Consider the following 18,073-nt stretch of genomic DNA (forward strand, 5'->3'; position numbering starts at 1 on the left):
ATAGAAATTTATTCCAACCATGATCACACACAATCGATCATAATACACAGATTGTCTATTCTTGTTTATTAACATAAAACTGCTCAGCTTATGTCTCTATATACCAAAACACTGCATTAGCTGTACATCTACACATAGGCCGTCGCATCAGTCGAGACCTGCTTCGAGCTCTCCCCTCGTTCAAACTGAACGGAATATCCAACCTCTTTCCGAATGACCATCTTATCCGGATCATCGCTCTCACCAGGCTCTTCATCCTTGCGACCATACTGTCTATGTAACTGAGGCATGAGCTCCAGAGCATCGGACTCAAACTCTAAAGCAGAGCCTCCCTGATCCCGAACCCCACCTTTGCCTTTATCAACTTTGGCAGGCTTATTGGAACTCCCCAGGGGGAACATAGATCGGCGAACAGGTACTCGCGGCGTCCCACCATTATTGGCACCATGCATCTTCACATATTGATGCTTTTGTCGATTCTCCAAGCGACCCGCATCAGCATTAACACACCCATCTCGACACAGCGCCTCCTTCGAAGAAGACCTCGGCAACGCCCCCGTCGCCGTCCCTGCCCTCTTCCTCCGAACACGAGACAAAGACCTAGATCTGGAATCTGCATTCGAGCCGGACCCAGATCCAGATTTCGAACTCCCCTTTGTTCCCCTCGACCGTGACGCATAGCCACTATTCTCCAAGCTAGAGTCCCCTGCAGTTCCGTAATTCGTACTCACAGCAGCCATAAACGGGCGGAGACAGAAGACGCTGCACGCGACGAGGGCATAGTGGACTTCGACCTGGAGCCAGAGGGTAGGTTCGACCGCTGCGAGAGTGACGTCGTTGTCGGCGAGGGCGGAGTGAAGGGCTGACAAGTGGAGGAAGGCGAATGCTATTAGACTATCAGAGGTATCAGATCTCTGCTCATATCCGCGTTGGGGTGTGTATGATGCCCCTGGTTCAAGTTGCTACATACGGGAAGCGGAAAATAAAAGCAAAGCCTATCCCAAGCTTGCGTTTGACTGACATGAACAGTCCTTTGAGAAGAGCGACAGCTAGTGAGAAAAGGATGATTTCCGTAATGATGTCGACAACAGCTATGAATTGCCATCTTCGGTACTGGAAGTAAGTTAAACGATTAGCATAACTCTCTCTCCTGTAGGAACATTGATTGACCTTACCAAATTTCGACACTGCCCACCTTGTATCCGCCATGGTCCGTTTAGCTCACAATTCACCAACAGAATGAAAACAGCAGGTATAACCCAAGCTGTACATAATGCGAATGTCGCCCATGAAGCCAAATTGTGTGGTTTTTGAGGTGTGAGTCGGAGATAAATAGCAACGACGCAGCATTTCGAGAGGTAAATTACTATCAGTGCAAAGACATCGCTTGTCGTAATTAACTAACTCATTGTTAGTCATTATTGATAGATAATCGTGCGAGGTGAAGAGCTCACATACTGTTTGGATCTGGTCGAGTAATGATTCGTTTAGTAAGGTGAGTGATGTGCCAAAGCCACGAGAGCAGGCGTAGAAGACTAGGATTGATTGGATGATACCAATGGCCTAATGATTGTTCAGCTTGTTGTTCCAAAATTTTCCAAGGCTCTGTCCCTTAAATTGATTGACAGTATGACTGCACAGGAACTCAGAAACTCACTGTGGCACCCAAGAGGACAATATCATCTCGCGCGAATGGCGGCATCAGCATTAACCGGACGTATAGTCGAATTAAGAAGCAGACGAGTGAAACAACCAATCCTAAGGCCACTGTTATGATAATCCATGCACCATGGTGAAAGTCGTCGACTACTTCGAATGGGGGCGATTGGCCTGGGGGCACATAGGGGCCCATGGCAAAAGCGATGGATATGGTCAACCTGATGCTTCACTCTAGCCATGGGTATGGGGAAAAGAGCACTCCCAGGGACCAAGACCACGAGGTGACACGAGATATAACCAGCCTCGCAAGGCAAATGGCATAAGCTCAAGGCACCAACAATAATCAGGGATATCGATCTATCGTCCTGACGATCGTAGATGCGCCGATAGCCGTGAAGGACCACAACCAGAGAGCCAGGGCCTGGGCTCCAATAATGTATAAATTCCACGGTACAAATGACCAGCCAGCCCGCCCAAGCCTCTTCACAGCAATCTGGCAATCAAGGAAGGTTTGTGGCAAAAATATTAACCCATCCCTTCAAACAGAATGAGAAATGAGAATTGGATACTATTTTACTGATATCATACAATGAACTGGACTAGCGACACCCTCACTTCGCAGACGCCGGTCGAGCGCATTTCTTCGGTGCAGACGGCAGCTGCCATTCCGACGTGGAGGCGTCGATCAGCATGCGATTTATGACTCGTGGATCCAGCGGATAGCTTTCCGATAGGACCATGTGGTTCAACCCCCTGGGACAAACATGCGAGGGAGCGTACTTTCGGCTAGTATTTGCGGGTTAGGACAGAAGGGCTTAGGGAAAGTTTAAGCATCAAGGGGTGATCTATGCAGGGATCAAGTACATGGTTCTGCCACATTGGGCGATCCCATTAGGGCAAAAGCAAACATACTCATAAACTCTCGAACGAGCTTTCTCGACAAAGAAAAATACAGCAAGAAAAAACAAAAACAATAAGCTATAGGAAAATTGGTAAGAGTCCTCGCGCAATTGGGCATAAAAATAAATTCTCAGTTGCCTGCTAAGGGCCGCTGCATCCCCCTTGGCATGCAAGGCGCCGATAGCTTCATAGCCCATTCTTCCGGACCCATTTGAATTCAAGGGATAGCAATTCAATTCATGTCCAGCGGCCCAAGCTCAATGCAACAATATTGGATCAAACATCAGATGTGTCGAAACCGGTGTTTGAGGATTCCCACATGGCGTAGAATTTGTTTCCATGCCTTGCGGCCACGTCGGTACCACGCTTGAATTTTGTGATGTGACGTCCAACGCTCTGAGGTCTGCAAAAATGAAGGAAAATTGAAGAATACTTCTCCCATTACCTGCTTCTTTCGGATTAGTATTGGTCTTCTTTGTCTGACTGAATTACCCCCTCCCCCCCCCCTCTCTTTCAGCAGGGGCTGCTTGGTCTCTTATATCATTCCCGGACATTGTGTCGCAGACTGCACCTGCAGTAAATAGGGCAATTCAATTCTTCAAATTTCACCGGTTGTTAAATTGGAGCGTTTTGCTTTTGTGGGGTCTGGCTTTATTGGAACCCTGCTTGTTGAGACTCGAGAGGCATAGTACTTTGTTGATCTCAACGATGCCTCTCTCTCATAGATCCAAGAATGACTCTTCGGTCACGGACAGTGTGATCGATGATGTTGAGGATTTTCCGCAAAAAGCCCCGAGGGGCCTTGTTGCGCCACGGTATATGGGGACGGTGGCTGATCAACGGGATATGAGTGCGCTAGGGCGCGTACAGGTTCTGCGAGTGCGTTGTGTGTATGGCCAATTGCGACTGTTGCATCGCTAACATTTAGCAGAGAAATTTTCGATTTATTTCGATTGTTGGGTTTGGATGCACTCTCATTTGCACCTGGGAAGTAATCTTGACGTTAGTTAACATGTTTTCCGTCAGCCCTGAGTGATAAAGTTAATACTGACGTTGTATTAGATTGTTATCCTCGGGGTTGACTGATGGTGGCACGGCGGGCTTGATTTGGGGATTCATTGGTGTTTCCATCGGCTTTACTCTCGTGTATGCCAGTATAGCTGAGATGGCCTCGATGTAAGTGGAGTGATCATGGTCTTGACAGGCTGATGCTAATAGACATAGGGCACCGACTGCTGGTGGGCAGTACCACTGGGTCTCCGAATTTGCTCCACGACGTGGACAAAAGTTTCTCAGTTATATCACAGGTAGGAACTTCATATATTTCGCAGCTTGAAGTGCGATCCATTGATGACGTTCCCAGGATGGCTCTCTGCAATGGGTTGGCAATGTGCCATTGTCTCCATCGCATATCTAGCCGGCACAATTATCCAAGGCCTGATTGTGTTAAATTACCCAGAGTACGACTTTCAACGATGGCATGGAACGATGCTTGTAATTGCCATCTCGTCATTTTCTATCTTGTTCAACACCTTCTTGGCCAAGAATCTGCCATTTGTCGAAGGGTTGATTTTGATCATCCATGTCATTGGCCTCTTCGCGATCATTATCCCACTATGGGTATTGGCACCGCGCAACAATGTCCATGCTGTGTTCACTCAATTCAACAATGGCGGTGGCTGGGATAATTCCGGAACAGCGACTCTGGTTGGGCTTTCCACCACTATAACATCGATGCTGGGGTACGACTGTTCCGTCCATATGTGTAAGTCTGACCTTATCTATAAGAAATGCATGCAGCTGACGTCCTCTAGCGGAAGAGATCAAAGATGCATCGGAAACACTTCCCAAGGCTATGATGTCCTCCGTGGCAGTAAACGGAGTGCTCGGGTTCATCATGTTGGTCACCTTGTGTTTCACTTTGGGCGAGGTCGACAAAGTTCTGGACACTCCAACCGGGTACCCATTTATTCAAATCTTCTACAACACGACCGGCAGTCTCGCAGCTACAAACGCCATGACGGCAGTCCTTATAGTAACATTGACAGCCAGCACCATCACCGAAGTGGCCACTGCATCGCGACAGCTATGGTCATTCGCTCGGGATGAGGGGATTCCATTCTCGTCCTTCTTCGCATATGTAAGCCAACACAAAAGCCGAATATTTCAAATAAGCCCAGCTGACTGTATGGACAGGTTACACCAGGATGGAACATTCCTCTAAACTCGGTGATGGTCTCCCTTGGAGTCACCATTCTCCTCTCGCTGATCAACGTTGGATCTCAAGTGGCCCTCAACGCCATCATCTCTCTGACAATCACGTCGCTCATGTCAGCATATATTGTGTCGATTGGTTGTGTACTTTTGAAGCGACTCCGTGGCGAAGCACTCCCACCTCACCGATGGTCATTGGGCCGATTTGGTATGGCGGTCAACATTGGAGCCATGGCGTTCCTCTTGCCCATCTTTGTCTTTGCCTTCTTTCCCCTGTCGACCTCTGTGACACGTGAGACAATGAACTGGAGCGTGGTGATGTATGTTGGCGTCATCGGATCGGCGACGATCTATTATTGGGCCAAGGGGCGGCATCATTTCGTTCCACCTGTGGCGTTAGTCCAGAGAGAGAGCTTCTAGCCCGTGCTGTGAAAGTCTTGATGAGCTTGACTGCTGTCCAGTGGTCTTATAATGTCTTTCTATTTCCTTTTGTTTAATTCGGTTACTTGTACCTATTTTACTCATGTGCTGTGATGACGTGATGTTGATATAAGATGTGGTTAGGGTCAAAGCTGGCGAGTCGACCAAGGTCGACGAGTCTGATCCTGTAAACTTGGAATGAACTAATGATTTCACATATCCCCGCGCACGAGTCAGATGTACTCCTATTTATCCCTGAATCTCCGCCCCACAAACTGACTAGGGAACCCTGCAGAATGACGAAAACCCCCGTTTCATACATACTGTACATATGTGCACGGGATCTATCACTTGAAAAATCACGGAACAAGATTGGATGCCCAACTCTGGTGCCGAAGATTTTCGTAGATTTAAGTTATCAGATGGGGCCGTTATTTACCGAACACTGCCTGGGACGGGAAAGTGTGACAGGCTCAATCTAAATACCCCTGTTTTGTTTTTGAGGGCCTCTCATAAGACCAGGATGCCGAGAACCCGAGGTAAAGCGAGGAGCTTTCAGCTCAGGCCTGTGACGATCCTATCTCCAGAAAAGGAGCTTTCCCCATTTTCTCATTTTGGGGCTAAGAAACGCGCCCTTGGTGTTTCTAGAACGACCCACTGCCACAGTAACGGCTTTCCCCCCCCCACTGGTTGGGAATGGTGCTGTACCGAGACCCAGACGGCAGGGACAAGGCTAGATCGAGAAAAAACCGGCCAGTCGGGAAGTGGAGCTGATCCATTGCGTGTAACTAGCTGGCGAAGGTATTAAGAAAAGGAGGTGTATTGTATGGTCTTGGCTCCGGAGCACAGCGAATCAGATAAGGTGAGGAGTTCCCGTGCTGGTACGACCTGCGCTATCTGATTGATTGATAAAGTCTTACTTAATCGGTTGGGCAGAACGACCCGGTGTCGGCCCACTCCGCTGGGAATTTATACATAGTTCTTACTCCTTTTTTTGCTTTTTTCGAAATCGAGATGATGTTCGTCGATCAAAAATACATGACTAGGTTTGTTTACACAAAGTACCATAAGTAAACATTCAACGTACGATCTATTGCTCCGGCACTTGGACGGTCCAGTTTAGATCCGGTCGGAACCGAAGTCGGCTAATCTGGTGCCACTAGCAGACTACGAGAGTTCCCTGTATTACAAGATGACCACTCCAACGCCCCCGACTGGTTTAACTGGGAATGCATGGTCGATCGTTAGAGGGTCAAAAATGGATACTGTTCCCTAATCCCCATACAAAAACCACCACCTTATTCAGTAGTAAAATCCCCCCGGGACTATCCCCCGTGCACCCGCGGTAACTTTACTTAACGAATACCCGGTGACGAAGAATGTGGCAAAATCAGATAATTCCATATCCGATTCTGGTTTGCGCTTCCCGTAATTTCCCTGAACTTCATCTTTTCCACTAAAACTGAGACTGGTTTCCCTAATCTTTTCATTTCCCGTCTGGAACCGAACTCGGGGTCCACTGTCTCATTCCACTTCTTCCAAACGTTACATTAAAAGCGAACCTTGTCCCCGAAAACTTCTGTCCCCTCCACTCCAATCATTCAACGACTTTCTGCGGCAATTCCAGACCCCTCAAGCGACGGCCCTCGGTACTTTTCCCATTCTTAATGGGTATGTGCTATGTTCCCCTCATACATCTCATGTCCTTCTAAACCTCTTCTTTCATAGTCCACGCCGTCGACACCATGCCCACTGCAACTGTTGCATTGGGTCGCCCCCGCAAGGGTACTTTCCAAGAGATTCCCGTTTCCTCAACCTCCCACCCCGATAACCCTATCCCAGAAGAGCCGCGTGGGGTACGATCCCTCTCGGTCACTGATTTTACTCTCAATGGTTTTGCTTCATCAGAGTCCGACTCCAATGGCTCTGACTGTCCCTCCACTCCGCTTACACCCCCCGATACCCAGAGTGAGGAAGAGCTTGCTTCCAAGCCCAATGGCCGACGACGACGAGCCTCAACCGTCCTGATCTCACAAAACTCCGAGGATATGAGAAGAGTGCTTGAGAACGTCGGTACAGGGGGCACACAGAAGATCCAGTCCATGTGCTGTGGTGGGGGTTGTTGCCGAGGTAGGCCACTGCAGGCGCTGGATGGTCCTATCTCCGGGTTCAATTCGATCACTGCCCCAGACAACAAGGCTTTTGCTAGTTTGAACCTTAATTTGAACCTCCTCACGCTGGACAGTGAGCTTTCCAACATGGCACCACTCCCGGAGAAGACGGTGTTTTTCTCGTCCGCCCCCGCGTCTGCTCGGCATCTGCCGATGGGGCCATCAGATCACCCCCCGCAATTCGTGCAGCCTCATCCCCCATATGAGGTTTACCGTGCGCCTCTCCACTCTGCCCGTGAGTTGACCAAGGGCGGTGCTGAGAAGCGCACCTACCACTTTGATATTGACGTCACCGACTACCCTGCCGAGAGTGGAATGGTGGATTTCGTGGTTGGAGGCGCAATTGGCGTGTGCCCGAAAAACAAGGACGAGGAAGTTGAGGATCTTCTTGACCTTCTGTGTGTACCGAGGTCGATGCGAGAGAAGAAGGTTCTCATGCGCACCACCAAGGGCCGCTGGCCGACCATCTGGGGTGATGACAAGCCACGAGAGCTTATCACAACGCGCCGAGAGGTGCTGAGCTGGTGCTCAGATATTCAGAGTTACGCCCCAACAAAGGCGCTGTTCCGACTTTTGGCCGAATACACCACCGAGGAAAATGAGAAAAAGATTCTCGAGTATCTTTCATCTGCACAGGGCCAAGGTGCTTTCTGTGATCTCCGTACCAGCTCTCACATCACTCTTTCCCAGTTGCTCCACGCCTTTCCCTCTTCTCAGCCTCCTTTGGATCATCTTCTTTCCGTGCTCAACACTCTGATGCCTCGATTCTACTCCTTGTCCCAAGATCCCATGATCTCTTGTCGGTTCAAGGGCACTGAATGTCGCCGATTGGTTGAAGTTGCTGTAACCGTCGCCGATTCGAACGACTGGCGAGGTGGCAAGCGAACTGGTGTGGGATCTGGCTTCCTTGAACAGCTGGCCCAGCGGGCCATTAAGGCTGAAGCTGCTGGTGAGAAGATTGATGTCCACGTGCCTATGTTCCGCGGTCTAATGGCCAATCCACTTGCCACTCGTTTCGCATCTGACGGCCCTATGCTTCTCATCGGTGCTGGTGTCGGAATTGCCCCATTCCGTGGTTTCGTTCAGCGTCGTTTGCAATCTGCAAACTGTGCCAACAAGGTCTGGGTCCTCCAGGGTGTGCGCGACTCATTACTTGATGAACTCTACAGTGGCGAGTGGGGTGTTCATGAAGATAAGGTTCGCACCGTCGTCCAGAGCCGTCGTGGTGAGAGCCGCTATGTCCAGGAGGAGGTCCGCCACCAGGCCGACTTGGTTTGGTACGTGATCAACGCCCTTGATGGCCGTGTCTTTGTTTGCGGTAGCGGCAAAGGCATGGGCGAAGGTGTTGAGGCTGCTCTTATTGAAGTCGCCATGGCCAAGGGCAACTTGAACTCCCAGGAAGCAGAGCTATTCTGGCAGCGCAAGAAGGAAGCTGGCCAGTACATTGCTGAGACCTGGTAATCAATTGCCAAGCCAGCACTCATGCGTGCAGGCAATTGATCCTATTTCCTACTTTCATCTCAAAACCTCTTCATTCGGCACTACCCACTGTACATATTGGGGTTTTGCATTCATACACGATTTGTGCGTTTTTCTTTCTACTATGGATTTGGATGTTTTGTATCATGGTTATCCACCTAGTCACTCATCTACCAAGCTCTTGATACATGCATTTTAGCGGGCGGTTCTTTTAGTTTCAACCTCTGGTCATCATTTTTTCAATCTTTCCTTTCGGCTTTGATACGGTGGTTCTTTTTTCCCCTTGTCTTTCATGAAAATCCAAGCATGTGAATTCATTTGACTTGCATGTGGTACTATGGTATATATCGTTCTCAAAAATTTGAACTGAATACCCACGATTTTGTCAATAATCTTGGCCTGATCATTCAAAGTAGAATTGTCATCTCCATGACTAAGGCCCTGGGCTGCTAGTCCGTGAAGTCAGCTTAGGCATATACAACACAAGATTCACAAAGGCCTTGAAGCTTATAGTGTAAAAATTTCAAGTCTTTTTCAAGACGAGTTGGGTTTGAATCTGGATCGTGTCAACTTTGCCTATTCACCGAGTACACGAAAGTTATATTGTGAATAGCCTCACTTTTTTCAGCCAAGAAGACCCTCATAGCCGTTATTAGTGTATTTCATCATATATTTGAGTATTTATTGAGCTAGATTTGATTAGAATATTCAGCGTGCCAAACCTTCTCTTCCCCCAGCCCTATTGCCATTACTATTTAGTTCCTACTCCCACTTCGACTCTTACATCCGCCCCTGGCCAACAAAGCCTAACTTCCCCCATTATTATTTACAAATTCTGTCATGTGAGCATTCACTATGAGACTGACGGCCTATTTGATCATTGGATGGGAGCATGGTCAAGCTTGCAATCGACGCAAGAACCAACGATACGCCTTGTTTTATTCACCACACATCCACTTCTCCATTTCTCCACATGTACTCCGTACCAATCAAGCATTAGAATCCGTGCATGAACACATGCTAAAATTGTGATTGGGGTAGGTTTGAATGGAATTTATTGATCAACGCTCACAGGCACTGCTTATAAATTTAGGTTTTGACTAGTTATAGGCCGTCCATTGTGAAACTTGACACTTTGAGTGTTTTTATCGAAAGAGATCTTAATCATGGTTTCAAATTTGCCCGGTCTGTTCTTAACTAGAGTTCAATCACGCCGATATCACTTGAAACCTTGAGAATTGGTGCAAACCTTGAAAGTTCCTCCGATATATATCCATGGATATGACATCAGAAGCTACAGCGAACTAATCACGACATTGGACTTGTATACATACCTGGACACTTAACACACATAATACTATCACAGATCTCGGTACTCTCGAATCTCAAGTTTCTGATCCTTTCCAAGGCCAACCAGGAATGAACCCCAAGTGTACCGGTTGACCGGCCCGGTGGAGAGCGATAAGCAGTCACGTGCCTAGTCTGGGGTCAACGATGTGTCATTACTGACAGGGCTTTTGCGGGGTCGAATTGCATTTTGAAGTAGCATAAATATTCCAATTCCCCATCTCTGTGTACTTCGACATAGAATACCTCGACATCCTTCCCTTCAACCGATATCGGGCATTGTTTGTTGTACACTGCCCCACCTCCGATAAGCAAGCAAAGTGGGGGATTTTCAACATCAAGAACATTAAACATTCACGACCAAACCCACGATACACATACCGCACCTATACAATGCCTTCCCTCCAAGACAGCAAGCTCGCCTTCATTGGCGGAGGCAACATGGCCTCCGCCATCATCGGTGGCCTGGTGACCAAGGGCGTTAACAAGCAGAATATCACCGTTTCCGAGCCGTGGGACGTTAACCGGGAAAAGCTCGCCGCTGTGGGTGTGAAGACCACCACCGATAACACCGAGGCTGGCGCCGATGCCGATATTGTCATCATCGCTGTCAAGCCACAGGTCACCAAGGGTGTCTGCGAAGAGCTGGGAGCTTCCTGGTCCAAGCGCGCATCTCTCCCCGTTGTCGTCAGTATCGCCGCCGGAATCACACTCAGCAGCCTGGAAGAGTGGTCGCGTACTTCCGATGGACGCTCCGCACACGTTGTTCGCGTCATGCCCAACACCCCTGCGCTTGTCGGTGAGGGTGCCTCCGGTGCTTACGCTAGCGCCGAGGTCACCTCCGAGGAGAAGGAGCTTGTGAACGCACTGCTAAGCAGTGTCAGCAAGGCAACCGAGTGGGTTGATAAGGAGGAGCTCCTTGACGTTGTGACTGGTCTTTCTGGTAAGCCAATTGACTAGGGGAAGCCTGCATTCGATAATTCTAACATTGCATCAGGATCGGGACCTGCCTACTTTTTCGCTATGGTGGAACACCTCATTGCTAGTGCTACCGCTCTGGGCTTGCCCCAAGAGCAGGCTACTCGCTTGGCTACCCAGACTTGTCTTGGTGCTGGCAAAATGCTTGTTGAGTCATCCGATGAGCCCGGCCAGCTGCGCAAGAATGTGACCAGCCCCAACGGAACCACATATGCTGCTTTGCAGACCTTCGAGGCACAGGGTTTCAAGGAGATTGTTGACAAGGCTGTTCAGGCAGCTACTTCGCGGTCTGCGGAGCTGGGAAAGAACTAGACTAGACCTGGGGAACCCCGAAAAAAGATACCAGCATTCTAGACAGGAATGAAAAGAAATGAATATCCATATTATGAGCTGCCACCAGCCACTGGCCGATCAAGCCCGTATCATGTGTAGACAGGGGAGGGAGGGGGGTTCCCTTTCCATTCTGCTTCGTGCTCGGCCCCTCTACTGAGAAGATTTGAAATCGCCTCTGAGCGGTCTGACCTAAAGAGTGCCCATCTGAATGATATGCGTAACCTGATATGTTCTCTGAGCACCATCTAGTTGCAAGCCCAGCAGTCTGATCCACCAATCGAGAGTACAACCGCAAAAAAAGGCAGGTCTCCTCAAACATATCTACCGTACGGTGTACCCCTCAGCGGTGAAGAGAAATGGGGCTTGGAAGCACTTCCAAGGTTAGCAAAGTACATTCCAAGAATTCAAATTACAAATTTGATTCAACCTGACGCTGGTGGTGAAGAATTGACCATGATGTGATATCAGTCCCTTTGTCTGCCTGTACATTCATTTTCATACCGCTCTATAGCCTTGCATTCAGCTACAGGGGCCATACTTGGAGATCCCACATGTAATTCCATATTCTAATGTCCAGGTGGTCACATACCTGCCTGGACACTAGTTCACCGGTGCCTGGCCTAAGCGAAATGAATAGCCAGGAGAGCGTCGCCTGGGTGAATAGGAAGGGCAAGTCATTAGCCCACAGTCCACGCTTGTCGCGAGAAGACGGAACTATATGACCTACATTGACATTCAAATGCGGGGATGAGGGACAGATTCTAGATTCGACTCTTGACCAACTTTGTTAAGTACCGGACGAAATTAAAACGAACGGAATCCACGCCGAGCACAAAATCACATGTTCCATGTTTTGACAGCATGACTCGTAACATGGACTGCAACAGTGATGCTCCGGACAGACCGACATATGTATCCGCCACAGGAATGTGATCTAATGATGCACTACAACCACATACGTCAGGGGCTGTTTTACGGGGCATAGGGCGGAGGTCACACCCGCGGCCCGATATGTCCATGAGTTACCGGGCCGACAGGGATGCGACCTCGAATTGTTGGGAAACCCTTGCGGGGATATCAGGCAAACAATACCCAAGCACGAAGACCAGACTAGAAAGTGGGATGGGGATTTGATTGAGTTCTGCAGGGGCTGATGAATCATTGATCTGGCGACCTGGTCGTGCGACTGACACTTCATCAGGCAGATCGCTGCAGAACAAGTGGCACGCAGTGAGGCAACTCGCCTGAGTCATGTAACCACAGCTGTGCAGGGCACACAATACCCTCATACCTGACCTCACGCCACGGAGATACCTGATTACGGTGGCGATGAAAAGTTAACATTAACTAGACCGTGAGTATTGATCGAATTTTAGATGTTAATATATACTTCCATAAAGTAAACACAAAATCGAGTGTGGAGCTTGATTGTACCCATAAGGTTTCCTGCGAGCGGATCATCCCAGCAACCAGGAGGCTGGGACAGTAAATTAACTCCCCCAGAAGTGACAGGCAGTAGCCGAAGCCGAAGTCCTCCGCAAGATGGAGTTGATCTTCACCATTTCCTTACATATTACTGGACGTCCTGCGTGGGCGCCACTCGTCACATTCCAGACTGACATTGGCTGATCGATACAGTTGGGATTTCAATCTCGCCTCACCGAAGGTGATATTACATCGACCCAGGTACCGGGACTGATAAATTAGATCACAAAAAGAGACCTAAGTGATCGAACAGGACCCAAGGAACCAAGCTTAGGAACCAGCGCACTATTGACGGAGATGATCTTGGCGTAATCTCACTCTTAAGTATTTTAGCGTAGTTCGCAGCAATAGATCACTGACAGGGAATACAGGAAATAAGGTTCCCTCTCAAAAATGCGATCGGCCATACTTTGGGACCCAAGTACCGGGAAAGTCAGGTTGCATGACAAATTCTTGCATTACACTACGTCCTCGGCTATGGAGTATTTCCTCCAATCCCTGCACGATTGGATGATCTGCATACTCCATTATATGCACGATCTCGGATCTTGCGAATGTGACGATCTGTCAATATTCGAATGGTTTTTTTTGGTCTTTTTGACTTGCCGTGCCTGGGGGTGGCAGGAATATCCACTAGTGGGGATCGGGCGAATCTCTTCGTTACTTTCTTTTTATTTTTCTTTCTTTTTTCTTGCTTATAATTATCTTGTACAACATATGCAGTATTAAAAGGTTTTTTTTTTTTTAAAAAAAGAAAAGAATGAAATCTGATCTTGAAAAGATCTTCAGCAGGGAGATCCAAAAGCCCCCGATCCGAGCGATGTTGCCCTTGAATGATGGGCGAATCAAGCGAGAAACAAGGTACAGATCCAATCCAGATCCAAGGCCTCGTGGAGGCTGGATCCGAATTCCATAACCTTCGGTTCCGAAAAGGGGGGTAGATCGGGTTGGTCAAGTGGATCACCAGAATCTTAGCCCTTTTGACGCCTGGTTAATCGCGGTGTGGCGTCCCATGGCTAGTACATGTTGATTAAGCTCCGGGGTGATTGCCTTGTTCAGCGAGGGGATTTTGGAGGATCAGAGTTTTGTTGGCGTGCAGTTCGATACGACGGAACAAGTCCGAAATGTCGTGCACCCATCTACCGGGATATGGGTGTCACATTAATGGCGTTGACAGGGATCATCAGCCGTCCCGAAACGTAGGTACATAAACCTGATCCTGCGAAGTGTTTGATCTGGTTTGATCTTGTCGCAAAGTATTTCCATGTGTTTCGAGGGGTGTGAAGCACTAGCTCGCGGTCCTAAGTCAAGTGGTCCACCGACCCCACTTTAGAGGATCTCCGATGGCAGAGCTGGACTTCGCCATTCTTGTCAGCCTAATGTGGACCAGTGGGGGTGTGATCTCTTTTTTTTGTCTCGTTTACGGAGTAGTTTGTGAATCGTAGTAGATATAGGCGACACGCGAGCCGCATCACATATCAAATCAGAGCGCAAATCACGATCGGTAAAGAAGGCTCACCACGAGAGTTCTGTCACATCGAGGGGTAATCAAATCCCGGGGACAGGACGCCTCTCTCTAACCACGTTAGTCTACCACACTAGGTTTTCCCCACCACCCCTAGCGGATCAAGTCAGAAATCATAAAAATGATGAAAAGGGCAAAAAAAAAGAAAATAAAAAGGAAATAGAGAACCTGAGATGTCATATGCATGATGCTTGCCCTCAACAAGCAGCTGCATGGATTCTCACCTGAGATGGAAAGGAGCGCCAATGGAAATAGAAGCATGAGATTCGTCTCCAGATTTCTTGTCATCATCCTATGTTTTTTTCTTTTTTTTTCCTCGCATTCGAAAGCGTCGCGTCATGGATGGATCCAAGCGGATTCACAGTGTGGGTGATCTGACGTACGGAAGACAGAGAGCATGGGGTGGATCTGGTGCGCCACACTCTGTATGGTTCATCTCGAAGGAAGTGGAGACGATTGAAGAACCCCTAGGCGATCTACCCATCCCTGTCCGGATTGTGCCAAGAAGACCACACCACGGATACCAGCCCCTCTAGCTGCTCCCTTCGATCGATCTCCGTGCCCACCGATCAGAGGCTTGTAAGTGGGATCGAGCCGAGGTGTACCGTCATGCCACTTCCTGTTCCCCGAACCAACAGAAAAGCGAACCAGAGACTAAAACCAGAAAATGAAACCGTTCAACCAAAGTCAGGGGGGGGTTCTTGGTTCAAATTATTACCCAAAAACCCATCATCCGGGATAAGCCCTCGGGATGAGTCGCGATCGGTAACCAGTGGTAGGCCACGATGTCTGACACCACCAAGTGGAACCCTTCCCCCAGGCAGCGAGTGCGGCGATCTTTTCCTTGGACTTTTTCGGAGACTGCTTTCTGGGTTGGGGCTCCACTCGCGATGCTGGAAATTCATGTCTCCACTAGAAAAAGCAATGGATTTCCAGTATTTGAATTAATTAAGTTCAGCTTGACTCAGGAACATTTAGCAGAATTCCGCTCTCCACTTCCTTTTTCTTCCCTCCCCCCCTGCTGCCCCTATGGTATGTGTCGAGATCTATGGGAATTCCGGACCTTGCCGATTGATCTGTATTTCTGTAATTTTCCTATTTTTGCTCACTGATTTCCCAAAAGTACTAGTTCCAAACCCAAACAGCCCAAAATCTGAGATCGCATTTTCCGGTATACAAATATGTACAGGATGGGGACCGAATTCGACTTTTAATACGATGATAAATCGAGAAAATAAAAAAAACCCCCTCCCCATTCACTCAAAAATCAATAAAATCATCCCCAAAATTAATTACCATCAAATACCCAAATACCAATCAAAACTAGCGTGGAAATGAGAAACGAACAGTTCCTGGCGCCACCTGATAGATCCTGGCACTAAAGTCAGACTATTTCCAGGTTGACAGGAACCAAAGATCCTTGGCGCTATCTGTCAAGGACAACCTTAAGGATGCTCCATAGGGTTCTTGCGATTTGCACCCCTCTTCTCCGCTCTGCATGCCTTGACACGGAAGCAGTGGTGCTCCGTAGTTTGTGGCTCCCAAGTACCCACTTGCGCCCACGATCGTCATTTTTCTGGACCCCCCCCTGTTCTTCCTTTCCATGGACATGTAACAGCTGGGTGCCATGTCTTTTATTTTAAAATGTACTGTGCCCTGCATTATTTGGAGATCCTGAAAACCCCATTTCCATCCGCCCTCATTCCCCAACCTTGCATGATCTTGGCTCTGCCATGTCAACGTAAATTCAGCCCGGTTCTCCCAAGTGAGTTTCTTTCTTCACTTTTATCTTTCCTCTTTTTCCTTTCCTTTTGGATCTCGACCAGGATTATAATCATAATTATCCTCCACATTGGAAAGTCGTTGCTGACCGTGCGCCTTGGTGTAGTTGGTTCGATCTGTTGAACGCCTTTGTTTTTTGTGTCTAGCTGTCGTACCTTCATACTTTGTTCTATACCCCGTCTATGTCCCAGTCCCGTGAGTTGGACGAGGATACCGACATGGCCATTTCATATGCAAGCCGGTCCCCGGCTGGTCATTCTCAGCAACTTCCATCATTCCGCGAGGTGAGTCCCAGATACGGCCAATACAACGCCAGAACACCAAAAATACTCATACGTATAGATTCTCCCGCCTCACCTACACGACGACATCGATTCATCCACATACTATAACTCGCGGCCCCAATCACAGGAGCGCCCCGGATCTGGCCATGATATGGCCGATCCTCGCTCTATGCCGGGTTATCCCACCAACCGGTCACCTAAAGCCACCTACGAACACCACCACGAATACACCACTCGCACCGGCGAACACCCACCCCGGCCGATGGGGGACCATTTCTCCATGCGGCTCGCTGAAAGCGCCGCACGAGGACCTAGTCCTATTCTTCCCCCAATTCGAGATTTGGGATCCATGCCAGACCGAAAGGCCTACCCAGACAGCAGGATGGCGCCACGCTCCGATCCTTATGCACACGAATACCGTGCCGGCCAGCCTGCTCCCATGCCTGCACAGATGATAGACCGAAGGACCGAACAGTACGCGCCTATGATGCATGGCCAGTCGGCGTACGGGCACCCCATGGGATACCCAGAACAAGAGCAAATGGCTCAACCAATGATGGCACATCCTCAGCAAGCCAATTTTGGAATCATGGGAGACGCGATTGACCCCAAGAGTAAACGTCGGCGGGGCAATTTGCCCAAGCCCGTTACTGATATATTGCGCGCTTGGTTTCATGAGCATTTGGATCATCCTTACCCCAGCGAGGAAGATAAGCAGATGTTCATGACCCGCACTGGTCTTTCGATCAGTCAGGTAAGACCTCAATTTGAACTCGGAACGTACGTGAAACATGACTCACAATATTTTTAGATCAGTAATTGGTTCATCAATGCTCGGCGTCGACAACTTCCTGCTCTGCGCAATCAGATGCGTGGAGGTGACGACTCGCGGCACTCGCCTTTCAGCGACGTCGAAGGCGTCTAAATTGCTCTCTCATTGGCTCATTAGATGCCGTGTCGCGCATGTTCTACTGTCCTACGCATATCGCATCATCACCTTACCAAACTTACGGCCTTTATTACTTTTATTACCGACTGCATGCAACGATACACGGCATCAACACAAGCGTTCATTCGGATCACATCACGACCGGAAGCTTCTTCCATTTTCTTTCACGAGTCACGGGCTGGAGATAAACTGGCATTATACTCTTCTCCTATGTCTTTTTATTCTCTACTTTTTTTTTTACTTTTGTTTCACACGTTTCGAGATTGCTGGATTGCGGGATTCTTTGCTTTATCATAAGGCCCCATGTCCATGAGGCAGGGGAACCTTGCAGATATCATTTCTTGATACCCTTTTTATCTGATGGAATATGTTATTTATCAAGCGGGTTGTTACGGCAAAGGGGTATTTGGGATTTTATGGGAAATTACTATCATTGGACTTGACACCTGGCGCACTGTGCACATCACATCCTGGTGCCCGTGTCGCGTCAGACCATGAGACTTACATTTGAAATTGCATTACTTGGTGTTCTATCGGGTATATCGGC

General features: G+C 48.7%; 6 protein-coding genes across 6 annotated transcripts; 4 read left to right on the forward strand and 2 right to left on the reverse strand.

The window, feature by feature from the left end:
- Window positions 1-128: 128 nt before the first annotated feature.
- Window positions 129-1,852, reverse strand: N7484_005716 (uncharacterized protein; the record flags this gene model as incomplete). Its single annotated transcript, XM_057116135.1, has 5 exons — window positions 129-894; window positions 971-1,113; window positions 1,176-1,400; window positions 1,459-1,563; window positions 1,658-1,852. 5 exons carry the CDS (start codon window positions 1,850-1,852, stop codon window positions 129-131), a joined length of 1,434 nt encoding a protein of 477 aa, XP_056972018.1.
- Window positions 1,853-2,835: 983 nt separating this feature from the next.
- N7484_005717 (uncharacterized protein) lies at window positions 2,836-3,113 on the reverse strand (the record flags this gene model as incomplete). The annotated part of the gene is made up of 2 exons (XM_057116136.1): window positions 2,836-2,962; window positions 3,052-3,113. The coding sequence occupies 2 exons, from the start codon at window positions 3,111-3,113 to the stop codon at window positions 2,836-2,838; spliced, it is 189 nt and encodes a 62-aa protein (XP_056972019.1).
- A 154-nt stretch (window positions 3,114-3,267) lies between these two features.
- On the forward strand, window positions 3,268-5,193 carry N7484_005718 (putative GABA permease; the record flags this gene model as incomplete). Its single annotated transcript, XM_057116137.1, has 7 exons — window positions 3,268-3,438; window positions 3,491-3,561; window positions 3,622-3,735; window positions 3,784-3,866; window positions 3,923-4,324; window positions 4,374-4,699; window positions 4,756-5,193. 7 exons carry the CDS (start codon window positions 3,268-3,270, stop codon window positions 5,191-5,193), a joined length of 1,605 nt encoding a protein of 534 aa, XP_056972020.1.
- A 1,667-nt stretch (window positions 5,194-6,860) lies between these two features.
- On the forward strand, window positions 6,861-8,825 carry N7484_005719 (FAD binding domain protein; the record flags this gene model as incomplete). The annotated part of the gene is made up of 2 exons (XM_057116138.1): window positions 6,861-6,864; window positions 6,922-8,825. 2 exons carry the CDS (start codon window positions 6,861-6,863, stop codon window positions 8,823-8,825), a joined length of 1,908 nt encoding a protein of 635 aa, XP_056972021.1.
- Window positions 8,826-10,583: 1,758 nt separating this feature from the next.
- N7484_005720 (pyrroline-5-carboxylate reductase family protein) lies at window positions 10,584-11,480 on the forward strand (the record flags this gene model as incomplete). Its single annotated transcript, XM_057116139.1, has 2 exons — window positions 10,584-11,133; window positions 11,188-11,480. 2 exons carry the CDS (start codon window positions 10,584-10,586, stop codon window positions 11,478-11,480), a joined length of 843 nt encoding a protein of 280 aa, XP_056972022.1.
- A 4,995-nt stretch (window positions 11,481-16,475) lies between these two features.
- Window positions 16,476-17,502, forward strand: N7484_005721 (homeobox domain-containing protein; the record flags this gene model as incomplete). Its single annotated transcript, XM_057116140.1, has 3 exons — window positions 16,476-16,577; window positions 16,636-17,331; window positions 17,389-17,502. 3 exons carry the CDS (start codon window positions 16,476-16,478, stop codon window positions 17,500-17,502), a joined length of 912 nt encoding a protein of 303 aa, XP_056972023.1.
- Between the last annotated feature and the right edge of the window lie 571 nt (window positions 17,503-18,073).

The sequence above is a fragment of the Penicillium longicatenatum genome (assembly GCF_028827895.1).
Source record: "Penicillium longicatenatum strain IBT 33135 chromosome Unknown contig_3_segment0_segment0, whole genome shotgun sequence".
NCBI lineage: Eukaryota > Fungi > Ascomycota > Eurotiomycetes > Eurotiales > Aspergillaceae > Penicillium > Penicillium longicatenatum.